This window comes from Nansenia antarctica (assembly GCF_963989245.1).
Source record: "Nansenia antarctica genome assembly, chromosome: 16".
Taxonomy (NCBI): Eukaryota; Metazoa; Chordata; class Actinopteri; order Argentiniformes; family Microstomatidae; genus Nansenia; species Nansenia antarctica.
Genome location: NC_137686.1, coordinates 20,658,916 through 20,670,961, shown reverse-complemented (window position 1 = coordinate 20,670,961; position 12,046 = coordinate 20,658,916). Strand labels below are relative to the sequence as shown.

The window sequence follows — 12,046 nt, the reverse complement described above, 5'->3', positions numbered from 1 at the left end:
TAACGTTACGTATTCATAAACTGTTGGATTCTGGCTGGTTACCTGTTACAAAAAATACAAAATACCGTCATCTGACGAAATCAAAACAATGGTACAGATAGATCGCATTTTCTATCAAAATATCAGATGGCTGAATGGTAGGCTATCTGACCGGTAAGGCTAATGTTTGAGGGTTACAACACCGCCTCCGGCCAAGCAGAACCTGAAGTATCAGTCTTTGCCTAACCTCATGTAAACACTTCCCCCTGAATTCCACCATATGAATATGCAACGGTTGGATGAAGGGTGGGGTTCAATGGAAGTAAATAAGCCACAGCACTTTATCCCCCAAACGGACTCAACAAAGTGATCGCTATTCATACCTTAGACAAATAAGATCAGCATTATGCAGCCTGAAATAACTGTCAGTTTAGACTGTTTGATTATATTCAACAGTACGGTTATATAGGTCACAACCTCTGAGTAGTCTCTCCTAGTCTCTTGAAGTATATTGTATCAATAAGGGTTCCATATTAGACAAAACATGTCAGGGGGGAGGAGGGAAGGAATACTCTTCTGTCCAACAGGAGCAGTGAGCTCATTTGAATTTGCTCCACTTGAGTCGATGGGGAGGCAAGGCTACCGTACCACGCGGAGGCCAGCATTTGTTTCCATTTGGCATGGACAACCGTGCATACTATTATAATATTCCATACGATATGTCTGGCTGAAATGGTCACGTGAGGAAGGATTTATACAGAAGGGTGTTTGGTTGAGTAATATCTAGTCTTAACATTAAAAACACCAATGGGTGAATGCCACCGGATGGCTTTTGGACGTGTTCCCCTTTCATTTCAAGGCTGTAATACAGGTCACTGGTTTTGATCTACTTCCTCAAAGGTCGCTAGAAGGTTCTGGCCATATAGAAAACCAAAAAATCATAATGCCAGCTTCCTATGAAAATAGATTCACCACTTTAAGACTATTACTACAATCGAGTAGTGTCATCACTTATAAAATAAGTAAATGGGCACAAGTAAGAGAGTACATGGTGAACTGTAAAACTCCAAGCGATCAACTGTTCGTTTCTCTCTAGAGATCTTTATGTTGATTTATCATTGTTTACCCAGGTTACACAAGGTTAACGCACATTCTGTTTCCTTCAAAAGGTACTTTAGGCAAGGGTTAAATCTGAACAATTAAAGTAAAGCCAAAGTAAAGATGACACAGATTTCACTGAGCACAAACTCCCTGCAAGTTTAAAAATGTTCAACAATCAAATACGCCCATTCAGAAACCTTGAACTTCTAAGCAAGCAGTGTAACTCTGCAAGAAAGTTGAAGAACGTATGTATTCAATATGTACTGGACTTTAAAATGACAAATACTAAAAGGTTATGATTTGGAGATTAAAACAACTGAAACGAATTGGCCTAAACAACCTATTCAATACCACTTGGAGCTTCAACAGTATGACAACATGTGCTTTATACTATTGTCAACAAATGCTTCAGACGGTATATATTAAGTTCTAACATGTTTTATGTGATGATCTCTCTGGAAATATCCTCATCTAGTAAGCAAAACATAGAATCAACAACTTTACGCTGGAGTCGAGGTGTTCCACAGCCCACGACCAGCAGCGAGGGAGGCTAAATCAGCTAAACTGTCTCAGAAGTGGTACTGTACTCGGTGTCAAACCCAAGTGACAATGCGGTGGTGACACTGATGGGATAAGTGAAGCCTGAGACTGATGACAAGTGCAGACACACTGAACAGAGACATGTTGTTCGCCTTCGCTAGGCCTGGCCTGGGAACTGAACAGCGAGTCTCCCCATGGCCCAGTCAGTCACCCAGGCCCTCCCATTGCTGCACAGAGTGGTCCTGTCCTGTGCCCACACTCACAGAGAGCCTTGTCATACGCCCTAATCCAGTTAATGTATATTCCTCTCATGTGTCATCAAATAACCATGCTTAAAGAAAAAGGAAACATCCCACAATAAAGTAAGGGGGGGTCATCGCAGTCGGTTATGATATCCAAAGCAAGAATGGTGTGGTGGATGGAGTGTGGGGTCTAGAAATTACGAATGGGAAACTGTTTTTGGTAACTAAAAGCAGTAACAGTAACTGCAGGAGAAGTGTTAGGATATAACATCATTATCACAACCAGGAGCTTTGACACTATCACTAATGCAGACTATGAACCTGAACTTTTATTTATAAAAATAAAAAAATCGAAACATTTAAATAAAAATTTTGAAATTCAACTTCCCTATTCCTCATTTAACTTTTAATGCTATATGGCTAGTATAAGTAGTGTAAGTAAAACTTTGGAACTATTTAATAGGCCTAATGTTTTCTTATTCCAATAACAAGAAAACATACTAGTATGAGATAAAACGAAGATTCATTGTGGTACGCATAAGTATAATTCTCTTTCCTCCATAATAATCACCTGGAAAACCTGCACATACTGACACCATACCATGCACAAATGTTGAAATGAATGTAAGCTAAACGGAACCACCCCAAAGTTTGAGAATGTACAGCACCACCTTCTTTTGTCATTCAGAATTTCCAACGCTGATAGAATGTGATTTTCAAAAACATGAAAAACATTAGGCCTATCTGTATTCCATTTGGCCCAGCATGTGACCAAGCCCTATCAGATAACATATCATAACTGAAAAGAATCCCATGTTCTTCCACTTGCATTCAAACGCAAATATGTCAACAGCCCTGTTACAGAAAGGAAACTAAAGATTGAGTCAACTCAACTGTCGGTCTTACATACAGTATTTCACTATCAATTTAGGATGATCCACAGTCATATCCAATCATAACCCCACAGCAAAAGACTACAGTTTATATGCAGAAACATTTGAGATGTCAAATGCACAAAATGGAATGTACAACTTTAGTCTCTCAGTCTCTCTCTGTGTCTCTCTCTCTCACTCAGTCAGTCTCTCTCACTCAGTCTCTCTCTCTCTCACCTGTGTGTAGTCGAAGTCCGAGAGAGGCGCTATGCTTTTGATGTAGTCGATTCTGAACTGGTCCTCTGGGTTGGCTAGTATGACTGGGGGTATTAAAGTGCTCATTGCAGACACTATAGTCTAGAAAGCAGAAGAAAAAAAAACACAAGCATTAAGCGGGATGAATACAGGATAAATCAGATGATAAGCCTGTCTAATCAGGAAAATGGGATTGCCGTGTTTAATCTAACACAGAGAAAACTGGACACACTTTTAATTACAACAGGAGAAGGGGAAGCTTGACGTGAAACTCACCACTATGGCATCCTTCACGTTTTTCCGAATATCTTGGATCTTCTGTTTCTTTTCTCTGTGTGAGGACAGAGTACAGGTGTGAGATGACAGTGACGGTTAACACGACCACAACAGATTGAAAATCAAAACCTAAGAGGTGAACCATCGAGGTAGTTCCAATAAAGTAGGCCTGGTCATAGACAGATAACTTACTGTACGTGTACAGTACAGCAAGGCATTAAGAGAATTGTGGACCTTTGTAACATAGACTATTTAGGCCTACTCAAAAACAGGCTTCAGTTAAGATCGATCACAGTGCAAGGCCTTGGAGCTAAATGAAATCATAATCATATCTGCAAACTTGCATAATTCACAGCAATGTCATGCTCCTAGATAGTAAACAATCTTGCAATTATAATAGAATGAGATGCTTCATATATACTGAAGCCTACACATTTCGTGTCTCATCTAAGAAGTGGCGAGAGATCAGAGAGCTGGTCAGAGAGAGACACTGGGCCCAACAGGCGCTGCAGTGCCGGAGGAAAACCCATCCAGCCTAGATATTATATATATTCTCTCCTCGACAGTCTCAGTCACTGCAATGATAACCAAATACATGTTGAAATACACATCTCTATAAGATAAATAACAGCACACTCACTCTGCGTTAAACCCATTGACGTGTAGAATCCTCATCTGCTTCACAATAGTGCTTTTCCCGGACTCTCCAGCACCTTCGGAATAAAACACACAGACATAATGTTAGATTTTTTTTTTTTTTTACCAAGAACCGAATGAAGGGTCCTCTGTGTCTGTTAGCGTTAAGATGAAGAGATTTTTTTTCGTAATGAAGCCAATTGTGGGGGGCTTCGCTTCCATCAATATCCACCACCCCCATGACATATTGCGAGAGCTGTCAAATACGTGTTCGGGTAAAAAACGAAGGATATCTAGATCATACAAGTCTTCGGTTAAATAACATGTAAGAACACCTTACCCAATAATAAGAGTCTGTGCGTGGCTTTATAGGCTTGTCTTTCCTTTTGCAACTGTTTTTCGATTTTTTTATTCGCCTCTCGTTGTGCCTTTTCGTCGATGCGTTGATCTTCAGTCTTGCTGTTGCCCAAACAACCCATCTTCCGTTGCCCTGCCTCGTCAATCGAAAGGATGAAATAATAACCTAAGATGTTATAATATAATGAAAAAAAGCAATGGTGCGAAAGGAAAATCTGTGCGACGCTTCTCGCGGAATATGTTCCCCGTTACAATTCCGTTTTAGCCGCAACCCACCGGACCTTCGGCATCCGAGTCATCCAAATGAATTCTTGATTTACCCCCCCTCCAAAAAAAAAAACACGAATCGTTAAAATAATCGAGGAAATACAACAGAGAAAAAGAAGGCTCTTTCGATTTCTGGAAACCAGCCAACTGTTCCCTATCTCGTTCCTCCCCTCTTCTCTCAGTATTTTTCGATCTAAAAAAAATTCTATCAGTATTTTTTCGGTCTCTTTAACTCAGCACTGCCTCTCTCTGTGGCACCAGGAAGTAACCCTGAACCGTGGAGAAACCTTCGCTCCAATGTAACCACCGCTCACACTGACGATCCGTTCAGATATCATTTTATAAACTTGCATGACAAAGGTTGGAGGGCCATAACGATCACATTTGTCACCCAAGACCTTCATGAAGCCAGCTATCAACCACGAAACTATCCGTGTCTGTCTCTGTGTCTGTCTCTGTCTCTCTGCAGACTGACTTTAGAGGGTTGGGTCTCTGGTCGACCGAAATGAACGGGAGTCGGCTACAGTCCTGACCTCGGGTTTAGGGTGCCAACTTGTAACCTACGACTAATTAGCTAGATAGATTTTACACTATAGCCTACAGAACTTGTCTGTCACATAAGGCCTATTTGGCTATGCAGCCTAATCGCATATAAACAATAACTGCCACAAGTTCCAGAAGTGAAAAGAACACAACTAAAAAAACAAGTCGGCCTAAAACAAAACTAAAACTAAAACGAAACCTAGGCTATAATAAAGCATTTCTTTGCCCTCCCAAAAGTTTTTGCTCACTCTCCAAAACTATCACTTGCACCATTTGCATTCACGCAGCTCACGCGGCCACAGTCCTGTCGTCAGATAGATTCTCCATGGGATTGTGTGTTCTATTGTGCGCGTGTGCAACAGAGCTGCCCTCTCCGAAAAAGCTGCTTTCGCGAGCACCCGTGGGAAAGCGGGTTCACGTAATTCTCCACACAGGCGCGCAACTGACAGTTTAGCCCCGTTACTGTAGGCCCAAATATGCACAGCACTGCGCATATTCACCAATGTTTACTGTAGCCGTCAAATGGCTTCACGTCAAACAGTATGATATATGACTTTCGATTCTATTAAATGTTACATTGAATCTCGTGAGCTTAGAATTATAAGGTTCTATCTCCGTTTAGGGTGGTTCAGAGATATTGAGCGTCAAAGTGTTTACATTCCATTATGTTTTGTGAGATGGAACCTTTGTATTTTATTAATTACTAACTCAAAAATGTCAACATTTTAAAAATAACACCACACAGGCATTAATAAACACCTACTGGTTCAGATTATGTAAAAAACTACATTTTGACAAAAATGGAGATAGAACCTTATAATTCTAACGTCACCATCTGTCTCAGCATAAAGAATACATGCAATTCTCACAGTAGCAATGCTCAGTTAGTAATGATCTCTCTATGACATACATTTTCAATGTGACAGAAAGACGGACGGACGGATGGACAGACAGGCGATATAGGAGCCTATTCCCTGCAGTGGATGAATCAGTCATTTCACCGTTCAACTAATTTGCGCTGTACCATCACTTCCATGTCCAATTTTACTTTATCACTAAACTAACTGGCAGAAAGACGGGGCTAAACCCATCACTATCTGATAAATAAATAATACTAAGAATAACTTTGTATACAGCTGCTGCAAATAATACGAAGCCTTGTCATTTAGTTTGTATGAAAAAGTATTTGACATCAAATAGTAATCTGTCTGGAAACTTTTGTCATACAATTCAAAGTAATTGACACTGGAACAAGGACTTGAATTGCATTTGCAGTAATTTGATGCATTTTCCTACTCAATATTTAAGATAATTGAACTTGACAATTGCTCAGATTTTAACTATGAAAGCACCATAGCATGAATAGCAACAAAACTCAAGTTAGTAAGACAATATGAATGCCTGATCTCACTCTATATTACAAATCATCATAATTGAGATATGCCATGAAACAAGACCATTGTCAATGCAAGTGATTATGTATGTCACTAAATTATAATAAACATGTATTTTTATGCTATGTTATGTTTTATGCTAACTATGCTAATGTAATTTAGTATAGCGAAATAAGTGGAGCCTGGTTCTCCTGCATGCAAATCCAGACTGGCGCATTTCATCCATGAACTGGTGATGGTATTTTAACCCCTGTCTCACCACCTCAGAGTGCAAGGTCAAAACAAGTGACTAGCTCACATCGCCCTCTACTGGCCACACAGAGCATTGCATACATGGCAGCTGGGATATGGCATCTTCATTCGTGCTGCCTTCTATGATCAGACAGGTACATTCATGAATTAAGTTCAAGATCAAAATCAAGTTAATTTACCACAAAATTAAAGTAATTTAGCTGTGTAGCCTAACTATTCTAGAGAGATTGAGACAATATACAAATATACTGACATTCACCAAAAATCAAATGCATCTTTGAACCTTCTACAGTAAAGTGCAATGAGCTTTAGATTTAAACATTGACGCACAATTGGACTAATGTTGTTTTCTCATACAATAACCACCAAGGTTGTCCTAAATCCATGACTGTAATAACTATGTAATTACATAGTAATGGAGTTGAGTGGTTACTGTTATTATACAGATGAAATAAAGAATGTCCTTATTCCACTTGTGTAATAACAAAATAACGCTCAACTCAATACAGTACACCATGCAATTACCAAAGTTATTACCATGTTGTTCACAGACTAATTACAGTGTTCATATGATAGCTACTATGTGTAGTCACAATCCTGTTGAAGAACACAAGCAATGTATCATCACTTTTCATTTGTAAATGAAGCAACTACTACACAACTAATAAACAATAGAATAAATATCACAAGTGTCAATAATTCCAACTTCACAACATTCTGTAGGAACTGGGAACTCCGTGCAGTGAGTGAGTAGCAAAGTTCAGCGATGGTCAATGATAAAACCCATTTAGAAAGAAGCAAAGGTCACCTGCTTTTTAAAGTGAGACGTTCCAGCATTTAAAGGGGAGGACAAAGGAAGCTGTGGTGGACCCCACTATGTGTTTCATTTAAAGGGGAGGACAAAGGAAGCTGTGGTGGACCCCACTATGTGTTTCATTTAAAGGGGAGGACAAAGGAAGCTGCGGTGGACCCCACTATGTGTTTAGATTTCTCAGGATGAATCATCCTCTTCCTAATGTACAGTCTCTTCACATTCCTAATGACTGAAATACAGACAGGGCGCTGACAAGAAACCCACAATGTCTGTGTCCCAACACTCATGGGTCATCATCATACATTCCTTTACTCTCCTGACACACAGATGATAGTGAGTTGGACTTGTGATCGGACTTGTGATCGGAAGGTTGTGAGTTCAAATCCCGCCTGAAACCACACCACTACTAGTGTGCCCTTGAGTATGGCACTTAGCCCTCAGTTACTCCAGGGGGAATGACCCTGTAATTCGTAATTGTAAATCGCTTTGGATTAAAAGCGTCTGCTAAATGGCTAAATTATTAAAATTATTACAGATAACTTCATATAGGCTAGTTACAATACTACCTGCATAAGAAAGCAACTCTATCATATTTCTTTCAACCCATCAAGTTCTTTCGCATGAAAGACCAATATGAACAGGCAGTTAAGGACATATAGGAAGGCTCCTAACGGATCCTAGCACAGGAGGAGTCCTTTTTCCTTGGAATGGGGTCCATGTGGCCTAACAATGAAGTCGCTTCCTTTCCTGGAATCATTAGGAACCTGGCAGGTGACCAAATCAGAGTGCAGTGCAAAGAAAATATCAAAGTATTTCTGCCAATGTCAAGTGGCTTGAACGTAAATGAAGCCAAACTGATAAGCAAAAAAGCACTCATCAAGGTGGCAACCATGTCAGAAAAATTGTAAATACTCAAATGAACAGGACAGGTCTAGAACATGAGCTCTCATGGATTCTAGAATCAATTCCAGAGCACCATGCATTATGGCAATGAATTCCAATGAGGTACCTCTGTAATATACTTCCTTATGACAGTATCATTATACCAGAAAACACAAACGCGGCTGCTTATGCAAACAGATAAAGTGACCCAGATTAGCCAGCATACCTTGCCTTGAAATGCAACACTATTTGGAAGGTGTCCACTTTCAGAGGAACACACACCACAGTCCTCTAGCAATGCAACAAGAGTCCTAGTGTGGGGAAGTGGAGGGTCTAAAGTCCCTATGATTTCTCAAGGAACTAAACTTGTCTCTGAGCGGTTGCCGAGGCCCTTGTGTGGACTCGGACAGATAACACTAAAATAAATATGACTCTGTGGTGACTGAGGGACACAAGCCCAGACAATAGGTCTAACGGTGTAGATACAGCTCTACAATTACCCAGTTACATGGGACAACAAACATTAGTCAACTCAGAACAGTAGCTCTCAACAGGGGGGGAACACATGAATGGTAAACACTTACAGTAGGCCTAACATTACTGTAGTCGCTCAATACCAGTGTGGTAGGTAACACTGTAATTACTCTAGTTATCAACATTGTATTTCAACATTGTGTTGCATTGTATTGTTTACATAGCAATTAAGGTATGCACTTTTTGTTATTACACATGTGGAATAACAATATTCAACATGATTGAGTCAAAAAACGCTTAACTTTATTACTGTGTAATTACAAAGCACTTAAAAAATAGAATAGTGATATGAAAGCCTATATTAAGTGGAGGTGTGTGCGTGTGTGTGTGTGTGTGTGTGTGTGTGTGTGTGTGCGTGTGCGTGTGTGTGCGTGTGCGTGTGTGTGTGTGTGTGTGTGTGCGCGTGTGTGTGCGTTTAAACTTTGGTCCTCTGATGCAAATCACATTTCACCGGTTGAGACAGGAGAGGAAGAAAGAGGAATAAGAGCGACAACCAGTGATTTATATGGATGTGATGAGGTCATCTTTCCCACAACAGTGACACAGGATAATATATGGATGTTGAAAGTGCCACCCATGTCTAAAGGCTGGTTGAGAGTGAGGGAGAAATCACTCAGTATCAAACTTCATGGGAATAACGAGAGTAGGCTATATATATATAGCCTAAGTTAAAATAAAACACTTGTCATTCTGTGGATAACGGTCTTCAAAACTGTGTCAATTTATTGTAAATCTACAGGAATTACATTACTGTCACAGTAAAACAGTAACTTAGCTCATTACTTCAAATTGTGTGTCTGTGTGTGTATGTATGCGTGTTGTATGGATAATGGTCTTCAAAACTGTGTCAATTTATTTTAAATCTACAGCAATTACATTACTGTCTGTCACAGTAAAACAGTAACTTTACTGTCATTACTTCAAATTGTGTGTCTGTGTGTGTATGTATGCGTGTTGTAAAAAGGCACATCACAATATAAAGGGATTGATGTCTTTCGAGAACTGGTTGAAAATGAAATGCGTGTGTCTCACGGTGATTGCGTGAGACTTGGCAGCCTATCACCTTCAATGCAACAGCAACCAAACACAAAAACTCAAGAGATAGGGATAGCAGGGGCAAGGACAAAAGTGGTGCGTAGAGAGAGGCAGAGGCTACACACAACGTCCATCTTCATCCTCCAGTCAGTTCATCCTCCAGCCGGCCGGGATACCATTTCACGTGGAAATACAGTGACAGTGACACAAGCAAGTGACTGAATCTTTTCCAGGATTACATTAGGTTACTAAATGATATGAAGAGGCCCCCCCCTAATCGCACAAATATAAAAAATAAGGTGACTGAACCTACCGAGTAATAGCAGCCGATGGGTCTGTTTATACTCCCGTTTCAGCTCCTTGAGCGCCCGGTCGATGGTCTTACTGACTTTCTTCGCCTCCCGCTCGGCCTCCTTCTCCTCCAGCAGCAGCTTGTCCCAGTTCTTCTGCTTTTGGGTGCTGGAGGTTTTCTGCAGCAGTTGTAAGCGTCGACTACCCCGGTCCTTCTCCTTCCCCGTGCCCTTGCCTCCTCCTCCGCCACCCCCGTTTTGGATCAACACTCCGGCGTCAGTGTTGCCCTGTGTGTCTCCACGGCGGGGCTCCCCGGCGGCCAGGACCTTGGCTCCTGTGTCCCCATGGCGCACTTGGAGCGATGAGGTCTCGCCGTGTCCCCCCGGCCCCGTGTCCTCCTGACGGGGTCCCCCGGCGCGTGAGGGTACAGCCGGGTCGGGAGGAGGCTCAGAGTCCGAGGTGGCGTTGTTGGAAATAGACCCGCTCAGGTCCCCGAAGAGCCGGGGACGCAAACTGTAGCACAGCCCCATGTTGTTACTTTGTAGCCAATTTTATCTCCTGTAAAGATGTTTTTTTCATCAATTAATTCATCAAACAGCTACAAATCCGCCCTGACGCACCCAGTCTTTTAGCGCGTCATTGTTACATTGGAGCTCCAGTTAGTGATGTGATTTAAATTCAAATTTGATCCGAAAATGATGTGAATGTGAATGAATTATGCTCCGACATTTTGCTATATGTCATTTTGCATTTTCACCCAGTCCAGCCTGCCTACGCGTACTCCGTAGTTAGCGGGTCACCTGATCCCCGAGTGGACACTGCGGGTCCCACCTTACCGTAATTCAACCAAAAGCACCACATTTGAGAAAAACCCGACCGTCCACAGTGCAAAGAGACAGAATCTGTCTGCACAGCTCTTAGGGAGAAATAATCAGTACGTCATAACTGTATTTCTTACTATGGGCCATTTCCAGAATGATTGTCATGGATCTTTATTTCACACATGTTACTTTACAGCCACACACACTAGACTTGTCATATACAGAGAGCATGCATTGTGATGGCCAGTGTTGTGTCTATATTTTAATCTGTTTTAATTTAACACACGTAAGGCATACAATGGCCCTAGAATGTACCCTAACAATAGTAAGTTATTATTATATAAATGGTAATTGTATTTACCCTTGACAACAGAAGATTGTAAAGTTGGCCTTTATTATATTATAATCACTCTATTGCTAGAGCTGATTGTATCTCTTTCCATTTCTATCATACATACATGAACACTCTTAATGTCTTAAAACAGAAATGAAAAATAGTTGTCATGCGTTATGCAACAATGGCTATATTAATTGGTTTACCAGATCTTTATGGTCTGGCTCTCTGACATGTTCAGTGATGCTGACTTCTGTACTAGTCCATTGTGTGGTTTTACTACTATGGACAGATCAGTGGACAGAACCTACGCCTCTTTAAAAGTATATCCAATATCTGACAGAACCTAATTTTCCCCAGGGATGACTTAATGACTGAATTTGAGGAAAGTTTCTCACTCTCATACAATGAAGTGACACACAAAATGTGTGCCTGTCAGTCCAATGCCTAGTGAGTGGATTGTTTGTACAAATATAGAAGCTTAATCTTTTCTAAGAATATATGTATGGATGTTATTGTCTGGAATACTGTATATAATATATATTGGTATGGCAGTTGAGTCTAGAATCGTGAAGGAATCTTGAATCTGGGATAGGATTATCATTTCATAGTGATGGGCTC

General features: G+C 40.8%; 1 protein-coding gene across 2 annotated transcripts in view; it reads right to left on the bottom strand.

Annotated features, from left to right (window-relative positions):
* Window positions 1–10,800, bottom strand: part of gnal2 (guanine nucleotide binding protein (G protein), alpha activating activity polypeptide, olfactory type 2) — a gene marked incomplete at both ends in the record, with an annotated part of 32,292 nt that extends 21,492 nt beyond the window's left edge. The window contains 4 exons of one of the 2 annotated variants that reach the window (XM_080546746.1): window positions 2,972–3,091; window positions 3,266–3,320; window positions 3,906–3,978; window positions 10,293–10,800. In XM_080546746.1, coding sequence (XP_080402872.1) covers window positions 2,972–3,091; window positions 3,266–3,320; window positions 3,906–3,978; window positions 10,293–10,800 — 756 coding nt within the window. Of the gene's footprint in view, window positions 1–2,971; window positions 3,092–3,265; window positions 3,321–3,905; window positions 3,979–4,241; window positions 4,381–10,292 lie in introns of those variants that run through there. The other variant, XM_080546747.1, reaches the window with a different exon arrangement.
* Between the last annotated feature and the right edge of the window lie 1,246 nt (window positions 10,801–12,046).